This window comes from Eretmochelys imbricata, chromosome 2 (assembly GCF_965152235.1).
Source record: "Eretmochelys imbricata isolate rEreImb1 chromosome 2, rEreImb1.hap1, whole genome shotgun sequence".
NCBI lineage: Eukaryota > Metazoa > Chordata > Testudines > Cheloniidae > Eretmochelys > Eretmochelys imbricata.
The window spans coordinates 111022764-111043527 of record NC_135573.1 but is presented as its reverse complement, the minus strand read 5'-3'; the positions used below and the strand labels follow the sequence as shown (position 1 = coordinate 111043527).

General features: G+C 45.0%; 1 protein-coding gene across 5 annotated transcripts in view; it reads left to right on the top strand.

The window, feature by feature from the left end:
• Positions 1–20764, top strand: part of DTNBP1 (dystrobrevin binding protein 1) — a 191520-nt gene that overhangs the window by 6103 nt on the left and 164653 nt on the right. For all 5 annotated transcript variants that reach the window (XM_077810604.1, XM_077810607.1, XM_077810606.1 and 2 more), the window contains exon 3: positions 3768–3818. In XM_077810604.1, the coding sequence (XP_077666730.1) occupies positions 3768–3818 (51 nt within the window). The remainder of the gene's footprint in view (positions 1–3767; positions 3819–20764) is intronic.

The following is a 20764-nucleotide window of genomic DNA, read 5'->3' as shown; positions in this document are numbered from 1 at the left end:
TTAGAGCACTGCTTCCCAAACTTTTTACTAAGGTGACCCAGCACCTGCATTTTTTCTTTTTTTGGGGACCTACCATTACCCCTTTGCCACCCCTTGCCATCCTACCCCTCTGTTCCTCCTCTTCTCAGCCCTCCAGCCCCTGCTGTCTTCTCCCTTCCCAGCCCTGCAACACAGTGTGCTCTCCCTTTCACTCTTCAGCCTTCTTCTTAGTCCAAGTCTGGTGCTCAGCTTCCCCTAGCTCCCTTATTCTGGCTATCCCAGCCCTGCCCCCTCCTGCAGCCCCAGCTGGCCCCTCTCTTTCTGCTGCTGAGCCTGTGTCACTACGAGGCTGCTCATTGACAACTCGTTGGCTCCGCCCATTTCCTCTGTGCTGCTGCTGCTCAGATTCCACTTCCCACACTGCTTCCTGCTAGATCCTTCCTGTGACATGAGGTCAGGACCCACTTTTTGGGAAACACTGGGTTAGTTTCGCCTCTAGCCTCAGACTAGGTGAACACAAAGGTGGCTTTAAACCACATTTGCTTCCTCTCCACTGACCAGGTTCTGAACCAAACATAACTTAGCCTAATCTGTGAGTCTGACTAATGAACAACTGTTGAGTCATATTATTTATATCACATACACCATCATTCAAACAGTTGATATAATTGCAGTTTCACTCCGTTCTGAGGGTCTTTCAGGAGTCTGAAGTGAGGAAAGTCTTGGTGTGGTTAGGGCTGTCGATTTAATTGCAGTTAACTCACTTGATTAACTCAAAAAAATTAATAGTGAATAAAAAAATAAATTGTGATTAATCTTAATGATAAATAATAGAATACCAATGGAAATTTATTAACTATTTTTGGATTTTTTCTAAATTTTAAAATATATTGATTTCAATTACAACACAGAATACCAAGTGTACAATGCTCATGTTATTTTTTATTACAAATATTTGCACTGTAAAACTGATAAAAGAAATAGTATTTTTCAGTTCACCTTATACAAGTACTGCAGTGCAATCTCTTTATCATGAAAGTGCAGTTTACAAATGTAGTTTTTTTGTTGCATAACTGCACTCAAAAACAAAATAATGTAAAACGTTAGAGCCTACAAGTCCACTCAGTCCTACTGCTTGTTCAGCCAATCGCTAAGACAAACAAATTTGTTTACATTTACGGGAGATAATGCTGCCCACTTCTTAATTACAGTGTCAACTGAAAAAAGAAAAGGTTGTGGCACACCTTAGAGACTAACCAATTTATTTGAGCATAATCTTTCGTGAGCTACAGCTCACTTCATCGGATGCATAGTGAGAACAGGTGTTTGCATGGCACTGTTGTAGCTGACATTGCAAGATATTTACGTGCCATATGCGTTAAAAATTTATATGCCTCTTCATGCTTCGGCCATCGTTCTAGAGGACATGCTTCCATGCTGATGCTGCTTGTTTAAAAAAAAAAAAAAAAGAAAAAGCATTAATTAAATTTGTGACTGAACTCCTTGGGGGAGAATTGTATGTCTCCTGCTCTGTTTTACCCACGTTCTGCCATATATTTCATGTTATAGCAGTCTTAGATGATGACCCAGCACACGTTTATTTTAAGAACACTTTCACTACAAATTTGACAAAACGCAAAGAAGATACCAAAGTGAAATTTCTAAAGATAGCTACAGCACTCGACCCAAGATTTAAGAATCTGAAGTGCCTTCCAAAATGTGAGAGGGATGAGGTATAGAGCGTGCTTTCAGAAGTCTTAAAAGAGCAACACTCTGATGCGGAAACTACAGAACCCAAACCACCAAAAAAGAAAATCAACCTTCTGCAGGTAGCATCTGACTCAGATGATGAAAATGAACATGCATCGGTCCACACTGCTTTGTATGGTTTTCGAGCAGAACCCGTCATCAGCATGTCCTCTGGAATGGTGGCTGAAGCATGAAGGCACATATGACTCTTTAGCACATCTGGCACGTAAATACCTTGCGATGCTGACTACAACAGTGCTATGCAAATGCCTGTTCTCATTTTCAGGTGACATTGTAAACAAGAGGCAGGAAGCATTATCTTCCGCAAAGGTAAACAAACTTCTTTCTCTTAGCGATAGGCTGAACAAGCAGCAGGACTGAGTGGACTTGTAGGGTCTAAAGTTTTACATTGTTTTATTTTTGAAGGCAGGTTTTTTTATACATAATTCTACATTTGTAAGTTCAACTTTCATGATCAAGAGATTGCACTACAGTACTTGTATTAGGTGAACTGAAAATACTATTTTTGTTTTTTACAGTGCAAATATTTGTAATCAAAATAAATATAAAGTGAGCACGGTATACTTTGCATTCTGTGTTGTAATTCAAATGATTATATTTGAAAATGTAGAAAACCTCCATAAATATTTTTAAAAAATGATATGCTATTTAAAAGTGCAGTTAATCATGATGAATTTTTTTAATTGCTTGACAGCCCTAGATGTAGTACAATATATTTATAAAGTCTTACTAATATTTAATATGTGGTAGAAGCATTTTAACTAACATTGTTTTTATATTTAAGTTTATTCTTGCTCATAAATTATACTTATTGACTAAGAGTTATAGCCGACTAATTGACTGTACTTGCAGTTCAATATTAAAAATATTCAAGAAACCAAATAACCAAGCTAAGCCAGATTTATCATTTAAAGACAAAGCAATGCAGTACAGGAAGGAAAGAGAGAGTACATTGGTTTTTCCCAGGAAGCTCAGTCTTGCAGCTTGTTCAGTTCACCTTCCACAGAAGATGTGCTTCCCAAATGCCACTTAAGCTAGCCATCTTTTTATAGGATAGCTGTTTATAAGCTGCGCAGCACTCACTGTTCATGTCACTTAAAGTTTAACTAACCATCTTGTGCCAGCTTTGTCATTGGTGCATTCCTGTACTTTCCCGTCTTTTGTTTTGTTTATTACCTTCCAAACATTGAGGGGTATGAAAATACTCCTTAATGCAAAGCATTCATACACCTTACAAGGAAATAATGTACCGCATTATACCTTTGTTTCATAAAACTCATTCACCTAGTTTTTGGCAGTTTTTGTATTTGCCTGAGCCATGTGCTGAGAGAGATTTGTCCCAGCGCATTGTGGGATACATGTCTTGGCATAAGTGAGCAAGAATAAGCATAGTACAGTTTAGCATGATTCCCCTCCCCATGCACACACACACAAATGTTAATATTGTGCATGTAATACCTATTGGTGTGTATGTATATTAGCTCTGACCAACATAGGAAATATTAGATTATGGGCTGGCAAAGATTCTTTCAATTTTGTAGCTACCACAGTTTTAATGTAGAGTGCATTAAATGCAAAACCTTTGGGCTTTAATGATTAGTGTCAGCATATTAATTCAAAAGTAGTTAAACATCATTGTAATCATGATTTCATAATCTACTCTTAAAGTTAGTATTAGATGCAATGTCTTTCTTGCCAATGCATCTGCAAAAAATTGCCTTGTACATTGTCTGTCTGTTTCTAATGAACACCAAGAATAAAGCAAAGTTAAGGGGTCTAATGCAATAATAAGCGAAAAAGGGAAAACGTAGGTGGATATCAGCTTGACAGTGAAATGTAGTGGTTTTGTATTTTTATATTCTTGTAAAGTAGATTGCGTCATATGTTTTGAACGAGACCAGACAAAATGGTAGCAAATGGAGATGGCAGTGAATAATTCTGTACTGACAAGGAGATGGATTGGTTGACCTTATTCTCTTCCATTTTTAACTTCTGTGGTTTTATTATTCTGTTTACAGGGCTGTTCAGTATTTGCCAAAGTTTTCTGCTGGATTGGAATTGCTCAGCAGGTATGTCCTTCCATTTTCATACTAATATTTCTTTTCCCCATGGTTTGTTTCTCTAATCAAAATATTATAGGGGGAACAAGTAGTAAATAAGATCATAAGAAAATGAAAACTCTGTATTGATTGCAGGTTTTGAATGGTGTGCAGTAAAGAAGTCAGGGGCTATTAATTTAATGATGAGGATAGATACATTGAACAGCTGCCTCAAACCCAGAGCACTGTTCATCCTGTGCACTGAGTGAGGCAGGAATACTGTGGGGTGGGGGAATATAGTATGTGATCATGTAATTAGGTTACATAATGTTATAAAATAATCTTCTAAAATTAGGCTGCCCAGACAACCTTAATTTTAGCATTTCCTAATTATTGAGAGTTTGATTTTGCAACCTTTATTTCTACTACATTCCGAATCCTGCAGTTGTTCTAATGTATATCTTTGCATATATTATATAGTTATCCATAGAATATTATATACTTAGAGTGTGATAATTATACAACTATCCAGTTTTTCATGCCGCTGAAGCCCAACTGATCTCTGTGCTGGGGCAGGCTATACTTGATTAATACAAAAGCCACCCAGCTTGCATTTAAGTAGATTAGGGTCATCTGGCTTCATAGTATAATAAACTCACCTCCCACCTGTGGTGGTACTCGCTAATTTTGAAGAGATTTTTAAACTTAAATGTTAAAGAAAATATTACTCTTTTATTTGCTTATTGGATTGGAGGAAAGAATGGATCGATGTTGATTTTTTTAATTTGATCAAGTGCAATAAGAACACTGTTCTGTTGTCCCCAAACCCTCTTGCTTCCAGAAAAACAATCAACATTACATCGAGTTATTGTGCTATCTAGTTTGTTTTCTTTGATGTACTCACATTCATTTTCTAAAATATCATGTGGTCTGCTCTTTTGACACACCACAATATTGGAGCATAAATCTTGCAAAATGACTTCACTTGGATGTTTCTTGATGTGTTCTTAGTTGATTCCGTTGAACGTCATTCAGATCTATGCAGTGTTGTAGCTGTGTTGGTCCCAAGATATTAGAGAGGCAAGGTGGGTGAGGTAATATCTTTCATTGGACTAGCTTCTGTTGGTGACAAATACAAGCTTTCAGGTCTACACAGAGTTCTTCTTCAGGTTATTTTTGCTGACCTGAAGAAGAGCTTTGTAAGCTTGTCTTTGTCACCAACAGAAGCTGGTCCAATGAAGGATATTACCTCATCCACTTTGTCTCATTAAGATCTATGGCATTTGCAGCTGCAGTCAGATGTTCTCTTGATTCGTAAAACAGCCTGCCGGAGCTGCTTATGCTTTTTTGTTATGTAAATTTGAAGTTGCTTTAGACTCTCCTACAAGCACTGACTGCTTGACTGTTAAACTTTCCTTCCCTTTTCTGGACTTAAGGCGTACAAGAATATTGAACTTCAACATATATTTATTTAGAATTTTTTATAGAATTTGTACCTGCGACTCTCAGTTATCTGGGTTGTCTGCTGCATCCAATTCACGACCAGCTTCTCTCTAAGACCACAGTAGCTCCAGGCATTGCGAGGAGATAATCTGATACTAACTCTTCTTTGGTTTCCCATAATCTTTGTTTAGCAACATAGGCTTCATAAGAGAACACATGTGGAGTCTCTACCTTTTTGTGTGTCTGTAGAGGGGTTTTTCCCTGCAAAACAAACTATCATTCACAAGTCTAGGATTTCATATTTTGCTTTTAAAGCTGTAATTCTGGTATGGATGCCTCCAAAGTGTGCTTTAACTTCAGATGAAATCTCAGACTCCCATTGTCCACATTATTTCCCAGTCTCTGGTCTTCCTGTTAGGCTTCTTTTTCTATAGTTGCTTTAGGCAGGTTTTGCTTTGAATATTTTTTGGCTTGTATTGAGTACTCATTCCTTTGACTTGGATCTCTCTGGAGCTCATATTTTCCCTTACTGACTGTTGAGATGACCCATGATTATAAATACTTTGTTGTATAACTATTGTGTTGGCACTGATTTAGCACTGGTTTTCTTCTTGAGATGATAATGAAAGAATCTTATAAAAATGATTTGAAATGTTACATATAAAAAATTGAATTATATGAATGGATATTTCTTCTGTGAGGTAGGTAATATAAAAAAGAAGTCCTTATATACATAACTGTTTTTCTTGGAGATCAAACTGATTTAGTCCAAAGAAATATGTGCAGAAGAAGCATATGAAATACCTAAACTATTTTTGCGTGTATCAGTATGTGTTTATGCCAGGTTTAATAAGTTGAGTTCTGGAGCAGGTAGTTAAGCAGATGGTACTATTACCTAATGCATTGTCCTATGGCAATAGAAGGTAAGCTGCACAAGGAATACATGATTCGGCCCCTGGCTATATGAATTAGTGGTTTGTTCCCCCCCGCCCTGCTCCAGCTGTGCTAATTAAGTCACTTGTGATTCTACTTCCAAAATTGAAAATCTGTTTCTGTCAATTGCAAAACATGTTCCTGTGGAAATCCGTTAGGTAACATCTAATTCCATTTCAGTCATATATGTCTAAAAGTTTGTGGTAAGTTGGGTCAAATATAAGAGTGTTGGTAAACTGAATAATTCACATGTTGGTAATAGAAGTTGGGCTTGTTTTTGTCTTAATTGGCTTGTGAGTTGCTTGTTGGATAGTTTTTTGGCTTGTTGCTTCTTTTTTTTGATTGGCTCCTGGCAAAATGTGGGAGAGCATCAGGGGTGCACAGCGGGCCCACCACAGTCCCAGATTGCAAGCTGGGGGATCTAGTTACATAGCGTGGTGGGGTTTTTAGGGATTGGCTTGTTTTGGCCTTGTTTTGAAATGGGGTTAACTTGATTTTTGGCTTATTGTGAAAGTCAGGTTCTCATTTACCACATGAAAGTTGGCAACTGAGGTCCTGACCTGAAAGTTTGGTCAGTAATCTGCTGGATCTTGTGGTGAGAGAGTTTGCTTTGCAGATAAGGCCTTGTCTACACTATACAGTTCTGTTGACAAAAGTCAGCTTTTGTCAGTGAAACAGTGGAGGTGTACATACTGCAACGTTCCTCCCCCCGCCTATTTAATTTTCCTGCTACACAGACATAATAAAACCACCTTGATGAGTGGCATAGAGCTTTTAATGATGAAGTTAGTGCGATAGTGTTAGTGTAGATACTGTGCTTGCTTATGTCTCCATAAGTGGCCTCCAGGAGGTGTCCCGTAATGCCCATCATCACCGCTCTGGTCAGCAGTTTCAGCTCCGCTGCCCTGCAGTCATGTAAATAGGCTTGCACTCTACCCTTTACAGCCCTGGGTATTTCTGAAAATTCACTTACTGTTTGTTCAGCATGGAGAGCTCACATAGCATCTTCCTATCTGATCATGGCGGCTTTCTGCAGGAAACACACTCCCACCTGGAGTACATAGGAGTAGTTGGATCTGCTGGGTCTGTGGGGTGAAGAGGCTGTGCAGTCGCAGTGCTTCTTCAGCTGCAAGAACTTTGATATGTACAAGCAGATTGCTAATGACAGGGGCAGAAGGGACACGAAAAGGACATGGAGATAGTGTGTTAAGATTAAGGAGCTAAGGCAGGTGTTTTAGAAGGCAAGGGAGGCCAAATGTTGCTCTGGTGCAGTGTGGAAGACATGCCACTTTTACAAGGAGCTGCATGCCATCCTCGGTGGTGACCACTACTCCATCACCAAGAACCTTATGGATGCTTTCGGGGGACTGGAGGCTGTGGCCAGCGAAGTCAACTCTGAGGATGAAGTGATGGAAGAGGAAATGGAGGAGGGTGTTGGACAGGGTCATCCGGTGGCATGGCGAGCCAGGGCCTCTTTTTGACTCTGGAGGGGTCTGTCCAATCCCAGCACTCTGGCTGTAGCATGCCTGAAGCAGGAGAGGGGATTTCCGGTAAGTATTCATTTTGATTTTATACTGCATGGTGACATGAGGTGGAGCTCTCCTTTATTTTGTTATATGGTAGAAGCGGGATAATGGATAGAAAATAACCCTAGGATGGTTTGCATCTGCTTCTAAGTCCCCTGTACAGCTACACAGTTTAATGCACACCGGGATGTCCCAGGAATCCTCCATAGAGAACTCTGTGAAACTTTCCTGGAGGTACTCAGCAATCCTCTGCTGAAGGTTCCTTGACAGAGCTGTTGTGTTTCTTTTCCCATTGTAGGAAAGTTTGCTGTGCCAGTCAGCAATTATTTCTGCAGGAACCAAAGCAGCACAGCCTGGTCTGAAGCTGGACGCATACAGGAGATGTACCTTTGCATCGTCTGATACCTCAGTTGTGAGATATCCGCTTCAATCACCCCTGCCTGTGGAAAATGGTGTATTCAGAATAGTGTCCCTACGTGCTTGTAGAGATCCCCTTCTGACCCAGACCCTTGGTCCAAGCTTGCCTCTTCCCCCACAGGCTGAACTCAGTATGTTAAGGGCTCTCGCCGTGCTGTGTGCTTGCCAAGGGAAAGTGAGAAAGAGGAGTGTCAGGGTTCACCATCCCACACTCTGAACTCTGGGGTACAGATGTGGGGACCCACATGAAAGACCCCATAAGCTTATATTTTACCAGCTTAGGTTAAAACTTCTCTAAGGCACTAATTCCTTAGGCTGATATTGCTGCCACTACCAAGTGATTTACACAAAATATTCAGGGAAGGGTGACTTGGAATCCCTGTCCCCCCAAACTCCTTCACCCCCTTTCCTGGGGAGGCTTGAGAATAAACTACCAACCAATTGCCTTAGCAATGTGAGCTCAGATGAGACCCTTTGTCTTCAGGACACTGAAATCAATCAGGTTTTTAAAAGAAGAATTTTATTTATAAAGAAAAAAGTAAAAGAATCACACCTGCAGAATCAGGATGGAAGGCAACTTTACAGGGTAATAAGATTTAAAACGGAGGATTCCCCTTTGAGCTCAGCTTCACAGTTACAAAAACAGGAATGAAACTACCCCTGTAGCATAGGAAAATTCACAAGCCAAAACAAAAGATAACCGAACGCATTTCCTTTCCCTACTCACAGTTTCTGTAGTTTTAGATGGATTATTCCAGGTATATTTTCAGGAGATATTGTACCTGCTTGGCTTCTCCCTCTGTTCGGAGAGGGAACAACCCACAGAACAAACAACAAATCCTTCCTCTCCAGATTTGAAAGTATCTTCTTTTCACATTGGTCCTTCCGGTCAGGTGCCAACTTGGTTATTTGAACTGCTTAACCCTTTACAGATAAAGAAATACAGTACAGTTGCCAAGGATATATAAAGGTTGCTACCCTTCCCCCTATATTCATGACAAGGAGTATGTAACTTTTATGATTCAAGACTGAGTGCACTCACAATACTGCCTCTGTGTATAAGCTTTCGTGAGCTACAGCTCACTTCATCGGATGCACAGTGTGGAAAGTGTAGAAGATCTTTTATACACACAAAGCATGAACAAATACCTCCCCCCACCCCACTCTCCTGCTGGCAATAGCTTATCTAAAGTGATCACTCTCCTTACAATGAGTATGACAATCAAGTTGGGCCATTTCCAGCGCAAATCCAGGTTTTCTCACCCCCCACCCCCAACCACACACCCAAACCCACTCTCCTGCTGATAATAGCTTATCTAAAGTGATTACTCTCCTTACAATGCGTATGAAAATCAAGGTGGGCCATTTCCAGCACAAATCCAGGGTTTAACAAGAACGTCTGGGGGAAGAGGGGGGTAGGAAAAAACAAGGGGAAATAGGTTACCTTGCATAATGACTTAGCCACTCCCAGTCTCTATTCAAGCCTAAGTTAATTGTATCCAATTTGCAAATGAATTCCAATTCAACAGTATCTCGCTGAAGTCTGGATTTGAAGTTTTTTCGTTGAAGAATTGCAACTTTCATGTCTGTAATCGCGTGACCAGAGAGATTGAAGTGTTCTCCGACTGGTTTAAGAATGTTATAATTCTTGACATCTGATTTGTGTCCATTTATTCTTTTACGTAGAGACTGTCCAGTTTGACCAACATGGCAGAGGGGCATTGCTGGCACATGATGGCATATATCACATTGGTGGATGTGCAGGTGAACGAGCCTCTGATAGTGTGGCTGATGTTCTTAGGCCCTGTGATGGTGTCCCCTGAATAGATATGTGGGCACAGTTGGCAACGGGCTTTGTTGCAAGGATAGGTTCCTGGGTTAGTGGTTCTGTTGTGTGGTATGTGGTTGCTGGTGAGTATTTGCTTCAGGTTGGGGGGCTGTCTGTAGGCAAGGACTGGCCTGTCTCCCAGGATTTGTGAGAGTGTTGGGTCATCCTTCAGGATAGGTTGTAGATCCTTAACAATGTGTTGGAGGGGTTTTAGTTGGGGGCTGAAGGTGACGGCTAGAGGCGTTCTGTTATTTTCTTTGTTAGGCCTGTCCTGTAGTAGGTGACTTCTGGGAACTCTTTTGGCTCTATCAATCTGTTTCTTCACTTCAGCAGGTGGGTATTGTAGTTGTAAGAATGCTTGATAGAGATCTTGTAGGTGTTTGTCTCTGTCTGAGGGGTTGGAGCAAATGCGGTTGTATTGCAGAGCTTGGCTGTAGACGATGGATCGTGTGGTGTGGTCAGGGTGAAAGCTGGAGGCATGTAGGTAGGAATAGCGGTCAGTAGGTTTCCGGTATAGGGTGGTGTTTATGTGACCATTGTTTATTAGCACTGTAGTGTCCAGGAAGTGGATCTCTTGTGTGGACTGGACCAGGCTGAGGTTGATGGTGGGATGGAAATTGTTGAAATCATGGTGGAATTCCTCAAGGGCTTCTTTTCCATGGGTCCAGATGATGAAGATGTCATCAATATAGCACAAGTAGAGTAGGGGCGTTAGGGGACGAGAGCTGAGGAAGCGTTGTTCTAATTCAGCCATAAAAATGTTGGCATACTGTGGGGCCATGCGGGTACCCATAGCAGTGCCGCTGATCTGAAGGTATACGTTGTCCCCAAATGTGAAATAGTTATGGGTGAGGACAAAGTCACAAAGTTCAGCCACCAGGTTAGCCGTGACATTATTGGGGATAGTGTTCTTGACGGCTTGTAGTCCATCTTTGTGTGGAATGTTGGTGTAGAGGGCTTCTACATCCACAGTGGCCAGGATGGTGTTATCAGAAAGATCACCAATGGATTGTAGTTTCCTCAGGAAGTCAGTGGTGTCTCGAAGGTAGCTGGGAGTGCTGGTAGCCTAGGGCCTGAAGAGGGAGTCTACATAGCCAGACAGTCCTGCTGTCAGGATGCCAATGCCTGAGATGATGGGGCACCCAGGATTTCCAGGTTTATGGATCTTGGGTAGTAGATTGAATATCCCAGGTCGGGGTTCCAGGGGTGTGTCTGTGCGGATTTGATCTTGTGCTTTTTCAGGGAGTTTCTTGAGCAAATGCTGTAGTTTCTTTTGGTAACTCTCAGCGGGATCATAGGGTAATGGCTTGTAGAAAGTGGTGTTGGAGAGCTGCCGAGCAGCCTCTTGTTCATATTCCGACCTATTCATGATGACAACAGCACCTCCTTTGTCAGCCTTTTTGATTATGATGTCAGAGTTGTTTCTGAGGCTGTGGATGGCATTGTGTTTTGCACAGCTGAGGTTATGGGGCAAGTGATGCTGCTTTTCCAAAATTTCAGCCCGTGCATGTTGGCGGAAGCACTCTATGGGTATGTCTACACTACAGAATAAGGTCGTATTTATAGAAGTAGTTTTTTTAGAAACTTGTTTTATATATTCGAGTGTGTGTGTCCCCACAGAAAATGCTGTAAGTGCATTAAGTGCATTAACTTGGCGGAGTGCTTCCACAGTACTGAGGCAAGCGTCGACTTCTGGAGTGTTGCACTGTGGGTAGCTATCCCGCAGTCTCCGCTGCCCATTGGAATTCTGGGTTGAGATCCCAATGCCTGATGGGGCTAAAACATTGTCGCGGGTGGTTCTGGGTACATATCATCAGGCCCCCGTTCCCTCCCTCCCTCCGTGAAAGCAAGGGCAGACAATCGTTTCGCGCCTTTTTTCCTGAGTTATCTGTGCAGACGCCATACCATGGCAAGCATGTAGCCCGCTCAGGTAACCGTCACTCTATGTCTCCTGGGTGCTGGCAGATGCGGTACTGCATTGCTACACAGTAGCAGCAACCCCTTGCCTTCTGACAGCTGACGGTGCAATATGACTGGTAGCCGTCATCGTCATGTCCGAGGTGCTCCTGGCCACATTGGCCAGGAGCGCCTGGGCAGACATGGGCGCGGGGACTAAATTTGGAGTGACTTGACCAGGTCATTCTCTTTAGTCCTGCAGTCAGTCCTATTGAACCATCTTATGGTGAGCAGGCAGGCGATATGGATTGCTAGCAGTCCTATTGCATCATCTTCTGCTGGGCAGCCATGAGATGTGGATGGCATGCAGTCCTTCTGCACCGTCTGCTGCCACCCAAAGATATAAAAGATAGATGGAGTGGATCAAAACAAGAAATAGACCAGATTTGTTTTGTACTCATTTGCTTTCCCCCCCCCCCCCGTTTAGGGGGCTCATTCCTCTAGAATGAGCAATCACTCACAGAGAAGGTGCAGCAAGGTAAATCTAGCCATGTATCAATCAGAGGCCAGACTAACCTCCTTGTTCCAATAAGAACAATTACTTAGGTGCACCATTTCTTATTGGAACCCTCCGTGAAGTCCTGCCTGAAATACTCCTTGATGTAAAGCCACCCCCTTTGTTGATTTTAGCTCCCTGAAGCCAACCCTGTAAGCCATGTCGTCAGTCGCCCCTCCCTCCGTCAGAGCAACGGCAGACAATCGTTCCACAACTTTTTTCTGTGTGGACGCCATACCAAGGCAAGCATGGAGGCCGCTCAGCTCACTTTGGCAATTAGGAGCACATTAAACACCACACGCATTATCCAGCAGTATATGCAGCACCAGAACCTGGCAGAGAGATACCGGGTGAGGAGGCGACATCAGCGCGGTCACGTGAGTGATCAGGACATGTACACAGATTTCTCTGAAAGCATGGGCCCTGCCAATGCATGCATCATGGTGCTAATGGGGCAGGTTCATGCTGTGGAACGCCGATTCTGGGCTCGGGAAACAAGCACAGACTGGTGGGACCGCATAGTGTTGCAGGTGTGGGACGATTCCCAGTGGCTGCGAAACTTTCGCATGCGTAAGGGCACTTTCATGGAACTTTGTGACTTCCTTTCCCATGCCCTGAAGCGCATGAATACCAAGATAAGAGCAGCCCTCACAGTTGAGAAGCGAGTGGCAATAGCCCTGTGGAAGCTTGCAACGCCAGACAGCTACCGGTCAGTCGGGAATCAATTTGGAGTGGGCAAGTCTACTGTTGGGGCTGCTGTGATGCAAGCAGCCCACGCAATCAAAGATCTGCTGATATCAAGGGTAGTGACCCTGGGAAATGTGCAGGTCATAGTGGATGGCTTTGCTGCAATGGGATTCCCTAACTGTGGTGGGGCCATAGACGGAACCCATATCCCTATCTTGGCACCGGAGCACCAAGCCAGCGAGTACATAAACCGCAAGGGGTACTTTTCAATAGTGCTGCAAGCCCTGGTGGATCACAAGGGACATTTTACCAACATCAACGTGGGATGGCTGGGAAAGGTGCATGATGCTCGCATCTTCAGGAACTGTGGTCTGTTTCAAAAGCTGCAGGAAGGGACTTTATTCCCAGTCCAGAAAATAACTGTTGGGGATGTTGAAATGCCTATAGTTATCCTTGGGGACCCAGCCTACCCCTTAATGCCATGGCTCATGAAGCCGTACACAGGCAGCCTGGACAGTAGTCAGGAGCTGTTCAACTACAGGCTGAGCAAGTGCAGAATGGTGGTAGAATGTGCATTTGGATGTTTAAAGGCGCGCTGGCGCAGTTTACTGACTCACTTAGACCTCAGCGAAACCAATATTCCCACTGTTATTACTGCTTGCTGTGTGCTCCACAATCTCTGTGAGAGTAAGGGGGAGACGTTTTTATGGCGGGGTGGGAGGTTGAGGCAAATCGCCTGGCTGCTGGTTACGCGCAGCCAGACACCAGGGCGGTTAGAAGAGCACAGGAGGGCGCGGTACGCATCAGAGAAGCTTTGTAAACCAGTTTCATGACTGGCCAGGCTACAGTGTGAAAGTTCTGTTTGTTTCTCCTTGATGAAACCCCCCGCCCCTTGGTTCACTCTACTTCCCTGTAAGCTAACCACCCTCCCCTCCTCCCTTCGATCACCGCTTGCAGAGGCAATAAAGTCATTGTTGCTTCACATTCATGCATTCTTTATTCATTCATCACACAAATAGGGGGATGACTACCAAGGTAGCCCAGGAGGGGTGGTGGAGGAGGGAAGGAAAATGCCACACAGCACTTTAAAAGTTTGCAACTTTAAAATTTATTGAATGCCAGCCTTCTTTTTTTTGGGCAATCCTCTGTGGCGGAGTGGCTGGTTGGCCGGTGGCCCCCCCCACCGCATTCTTGGGCGTCTGGGTGTGGAGGCTATGGAACTTGGGGAGGAGGGTGGTTGGTTACACAGGGGCTGTAGTGGCAGTCTGTGCTGCAGCTGCCTTTGCTGCCGCTCAACCATACACTGGAGCATACTGGTTTGATCCTCCAGCAGCCTCAGCATTGAATCCTGCCTCCTCTCATCATGCTGCCACCACATTTGAGCTTCAGCCCTCTCTTCAGCCCGCCACCTCTCCTCCCGGTCATTTTGTGCTTTCCTGCACTCTGACATTATTTGCATCCACGCATTTGTCTGTGCTCCATCAGTGTGGGAGGACAGCATGAGCTCAGAGAACATTTCATCACGAGTGCGGTTTTTTTTCTTTCTAATCTTCACTAGCCTCTGGGAAGGAGAAGATCCTGTGATCATTGAAACACATGCAGCTGGTGGAGGAAAAAAAAGGGACAGCGGTATTTAAAAAGACACATTTTATAAAATAGTGGCTACAGTCTTTCAGGGTAAACCTTGCTTTTAACATTACATACATAGGACATGTGCTTTCGTTACAAGGTTGCATTTTGCCTCCCGCCACTGTGTGGCTACCCCCTCAACCCTCCCCCCTCCCTGTGGCTAACAGCGGGGAACATTTCTGTTCAGCCACAGGCAAACAGCTCAGCAGGAACGAGCTCCTCTGAGTGTCCCCTGAAGAAAAGCACCCTGATTCAACCAGGAGACCATGAATGATATCTCACTCTCCTGAGGATAACACAGAGAGATAAAGAACGGATGTTGTTTGAACGCCAGCAAACATACACTGCAATGCTTTGTTGTACAATGATTCCCAAGTGCGTGTTACTAGCCTGGAGTGGTAAAGTGTCCTACCATGAAGGACGCAATAAGGCTGCCCTCCCCAGAAACCTTTTGCAAAGGCTTTGGGAGTACATCCAGGAGAGCCGCGAATGCCAGGGCAAAGTAATCCTTTCACATGCTTGCTTTTAAACCATGTATAGTATTTTAAAAGGTACACTCACCGAAGGTCCCGTCTCCGCCTGCTGGGTCTAGGAGGCAGCCTTGGGTGGGTTTGGGGGGTACTGGCTCCAGGTCCAGGGTGAGAAACAGTTCCTGGCTGTCAGGAAAACTGGTTTCTCCGCTTGCTTGCTGTGAGCTATCTACAACCTCCTCCTCTTCTTCTTCTTCTTCTTCGTCCCCAAAACCTGCTTCCGTGTTGCCTCCATCTCCGTTGAAGGAGTCAAACAACACGGCTGGGGTAGTGGTGGCTGAACCCCCTAAAATGGCATGCAGCTCATCATAGAAGCGGCATGTTTGGGGCTCTGACCTGGAGTGGCCGTTCGCCCCTTTGGTTTTCTGGTAGGCTTGCCTCAGCTCCTTAAGTTTCACGCGGCACTGCTTCTGGTCCCTGTTATGGCCTCTGTCCTTCATGCCCTGGGAGATTTTGACAAAGGTTTTGGCATTTCGAAAACTGGAACGGAGTTCTGATAGCACGGATTCCTCTCCCCATACAGCGATCAGATCCCATACCTCCCGTTCAGTCCATGCTGGAGCTCTTTTGCGATTCTGGGACTCCATCATGGTCACCTGTGCTGATGAGCTCTGCATGGTCACCTGCAGCTTGCCACGCTGGCCAAACAGGAAATGAGATTCAAAAGTTCGCAGTTCTTTTCCTGTCTACCTGGCCAGTGCATCTGAGTTGAGAGCGCTGTCCAGAGTGGTCACAATGGAGCACTCTGGGATAGCTCCTGGAGGCCAATACCGTCAAATTGTGTCCATAGTACCCCAAATTCAACCCGGCAAGGCCGATTTAAGCGCTAATCCACTTGTCGGGGTGGAGTAAAGAAATCGATTTTAAGACCCCTTTAAGTCAAACTAAAGGACTTCATCGTGTGGACGGGTGCAGGTTTACATCGATTTAACGCTGCTAAATTCGACCTAAAGTTCTAGTATAGACCAGGGCTATGTAGAAGTCCAGTCTGCTGTTTCGACCTTCAGGAGGAGTCCATCTAGAATCCTTCTGTTTGTAGTGTTGGTAGGGAGGTCTCTGTGGATTAGTATGTTGTTCAGAGGTGTGTTGGAAATATTCCTTGAGTCAGAGATGTCGAAAATAGGATTCTAGGTCACCACAGAACTGTATCATATTCGTGGGGGTGGAGGGGCAGAAGGAGAGGCCCCGAGATAGGACAGCTGCTTCTGCTGGGCTGAGAGTATAGTTGGATAGGTTAACAATATTGCTGGGTGGGTTGAGGGAACCACTGCTGTGGCCCCTTGTGGCATGTAGAGTTTAGAAAGTTTAGTGTCCTTTTTCTTTTGTAGAGAAGCGAAATGTGTGTTGTAAATAGCTTGTCTAGTTAACTTAGGCTTGAATAGAGACTGGGAGTGGCTAAGTCATTATGCAAGGTAACCTATTTCCCCTTGTTTTTTCCTACCCCCCCCCCCCGACGTTCTTGTTAAACCCTGGATTTGTGCTGGAAATGGCCCACCTTGATTATCATACACATTGTAAGGAGTGTGGTCACTTTAGATAAGCTATTACCAGCAGGAGAGTGGGTTTGTGTGTGTGTTGGGGGGGGGGGGGGGGTGAGAAAACCTGGATTTGCGCTGGAAATGGCCCACCTTGATTATCATACACATTGTAAGGAGAGTGATCACTTTAGATAAGTTATTGCCAGCAGGAGAGTGGGGTGGGGGGAGGTATTTGTTCATGCTTTGTGTGTATAAAAGATCTTCTATACTTTCCACAGTATGCATCCGATGAAGTGAGCTGTAGCTCATGAAAGCTTATGCTTAAATAAATTGGTTAGTCTTCTTTTCTTTTTGCCAATACAGACTAACACGGCTGTTACTCTGAAACCTGCCTCAGTGTATTGTTTCTTTTGCAGATGTGGCCTTGAAGGCCGCCGCATATATACCATCAGAGCACCTCTGTCAGATAAAGGAGGCAAATGAGGAGGAGTAAGGTGGTCATGGTTAGAGAAATGCTGCTATCATCTGATACTGCAGATAGTGAGCACAGAGCATGGAGAGAGACAATCAGTGTAAAAACTCGGAGTTGATAGCCAGGAGAGGAGACTGGGCAGGCAGGAGTGGATGATAAATCTGATGGAGGACCAAACAGAGATGCTGAGGTCCCTGATTTCACTGCAGTCAGAACACAACCATGCTCGACTCCCGCAGCAGCCCATACAGAACTGCATTCCGTGCCCTTCCAAAATTTCCCCTATGTTTCCAGCCTGTCGCAGTACCCTTTGCACTCCACCCCTAGGGAGATGTTTCATAATGCCAGCTTGACTTGCACATAGCTGTGAGAGCCTCATTTGAGAGTGCTCCTCAATGTCATGTCCTTTGTAAAAAATGGAAATCTGTGTATTACTGTTTAATAAATATTTAGTCTTAGAAATATGATTCTTTATTTATGTCCTACATATCGTGGTTGCTGCTGAAATCCATACACCATGGCAATTGGCACATTTGCAGAGTACAGTTAACGCTCAGGCAGCAATCATTATAAGGGTCATTCAAAGTAGCAAGTAAACAATGCCTGACTGAATATATTAACGAAAAACACATTACTGGGGCTGTCAAAATGCTGCTTCAAAGCCTACCTTATTCAAATAGGTCCACCCCCGCCATGTTGAACTCCTCTAATAGCCTTGGTATCTGGCTGCTCAAAATCAGCTGCCAGATGATCCACCACAATGCTCCAACCCTGTAGAAACTCCGCCCGCCCCCCCCCCAGCTTCACAAATGTTATGCAGATCACAGCATGTTGCTGTGACCATAGGAATATTTTCCTCATTGAGGTCTAACCTGTCAAAAAGGCAGTGCCAGTGACCCTTTAATCTGCCAGAAGCACATTCAGTGGTCATTCTGCACTGGCTGATCCTGTTGCAGTGCTCCTTGCTGCTGTCAAGGATTATGGGGTAAGGCTTCATGAGCCATGGGAGTAAGGGGTAGGCTGGGTCTCAGGATCACTATGGGCATTTCTACATGGAATCTTCTGGTCTGGAAAGAAAGTCCCTGCTTGCAGTTTTCTATACAGGCCTGTGTTTTACTGTTTGATCTAATACAGTGTGTTTAAGTTGAAGTGTCTGGGTGACTATTTAAGGTAATAAATTGCCATATTATTCCCGTAAAGGAATAACAGACTTACTATATTTGTACTTTCCAGGAAAGGGGTGGGCAGTACAGGATATATGCTTCTTGGGAAGGTCTGGGACTGGAGTGTTGGGTCACCCTATAGTACAACCAAGTCTAGTGAGAGCCAGGGTTTAGCTAACAAGGTGCAGTTACACATAGACACTCAGGGTGTGGCTTACATGCTTGAAGGCTGTGAGTGGCTCAGATGGGAGCCACTAAAGTGAGGCATTGTAAGGTATCCAGGGTTGTAGGGGAGGGGTGATGCAGCCCCCTTTTAGTCTGGATTGTGCCCATTTGTCACATCTTTGTAACTCTTCACGGTCAGTTTTGGACTTAACTATCAGAAATAATTTTGCATTGTACAAACTTTGCTACCTCACTGTTTAACCCTTTTTCCAGATCATTTATGAATATGTTTAACAGCACTGGTTCCAGAACAGATCCTTGGGGGACCCCGCTATTAAGCTCTATCCATTCTGAAACTGACCATTTATTTCTACTCTTTTTGTTTACTATCTTTTAACCGGTTACTGATCAATGAGAGGACCTTCCCTCTTATCCCTTACTTTGCTTAAGAGCCTTTGGTGAGGGACTTTCTCAAAGGCTTTCTGAAAGTTCTTTTTACCCATCTATAAAGTTTATTATTTATGATTCACTAGACAGAGCTCTCTACTGGTTTTGGGAATAATAGACTTTGGTTTTAACTTTCCTCGAAGAGAGTCCCTGTCAGAGGTGGACCCACACTCAAAGATATAATTTCTGTTGAAAGGTCTCCACAGAGAGACATATGGAAGGGATTGCAACTGAAACAATCATTGTTTTTGTTCTGTTGAGGTATTGTAACTTTTTCTTTTCCTTTCTCTAATAATTAGTTATCAGTGGTGAGCTGGAGCTTCAGCTGTTCGCGCAGGAAGCCTGGGAGGGCTGAGAAGCAAGCGGTGCTTCGTGCTCAGGCCCAGGGAGCCGGAGGGGAGCTGGGGTGGGAGGGCGCGAGGAGGCCGCCTGGACCACAGCAGGTAACCGGGGGGGGGGGGTGGCACGCAGGGGAACGGCTCCCCTCCCCAGCTCAACTCCGCCTCCCTGGGCCTGAGCGTGAAGCCACCGCTTGTGGAGGCGGAGCAGAGGTGAGCTGGGGCCGGGCACGGGGCAGGGAGCTGCCGATGCGTGCTCTGCACCCACCAAATTTTCCCTGTGGTTGCTCCAGCCCCAGAGCACCCATGAAGTCAGTGCCTAAGGCGCCATTTTTGATGTGATCAGTGGGGGGAGCTGCCGCTCCCCCTGCTCCCTCCCTAGCTATGCTACCCCGCCCTGAGAAACCAGAGGGAGCTGCTAGATGCTTCCTGGGAGCTGCCCCAGGTAAGCACCACCGGGACTCCCCACCTGGCCCTCGGCAGGTCCCTCTGGCTCTTAGGGGCGGGGCAGACACCCACTGCAGTGGCCCACGAGACCCTCCTGCCCGGTTCTGGGAGCAGACAGGGGAGGGGGGTAGATGGGGCGGGGGCGCACGTCAAGGAACGTGGGGGGTTGGATGGGGCAGGAGTCCCGGGGGGCAGGGGTGGGCCACGACCCCCTTGTGGGGTGAGGAGGGAACCAGTTAAGATTTTGGCAGCTCATCATTGGTTATGATGATGTCCCCTAAGGCAGGGGTGGTGAACCTGCGCCTGAGAAGGAGCCAGAGTTTACCAATGTACATTGCCAAAGAGCCACGGTAATACGTCAGCAGCCCCCATCAGCTCCTCCCTCCCAGCTCCTCCCGCCCACCGGCAGCCCCGCAGAGTAGTTATTTCGTGGTGTGCAGGAGGCTCGGTGGGGGAGGGAGGGGGGGGGAGCGAGGGCACTGCAGGCTGAGGGGAGGGGGCAAGAAGGGGTGGAGTGGGGGCAGGGCCTGTGACAGAGCCAGGGGTAGAGCAGTGAGCCCCGCCTTCCCCCCCGGCACATTGGAAAGTTGGCGCCTGTAGCTCCAGTCCCAGAGTCGGTGCCGATACAAGGAGTCGCATATTGACTTCTGAAGAGCCGCAGGTGGCTCCGGAGCCACAGGTTGGCCACCCCTGCCCTAAGGCATAGGAAGTACCCCATGTGACTGAAATAGCAGTCACATCCCTACATTGGCAGTGAGGTCTGCTCTGTCATTTCTTGTTTCTGGAGTCTATAGTATAAACTTGTAGTTATTTTTAGAATAGAATTACTTGACACTCAACCACTTAAAATTGCCTTTTTGCATACTACTGCTTATTTTTTGCTTTATATGTTGAAGCCATTTAAAAGGGTATGATGTATTCTTATTCAGACTAAGATTTCTCAAATTTAAAATATAAATGTTCTCATCCATTGATCATGAGTTTAATAATCCTGAATAATTACAGTTGAAATCTACTGAAT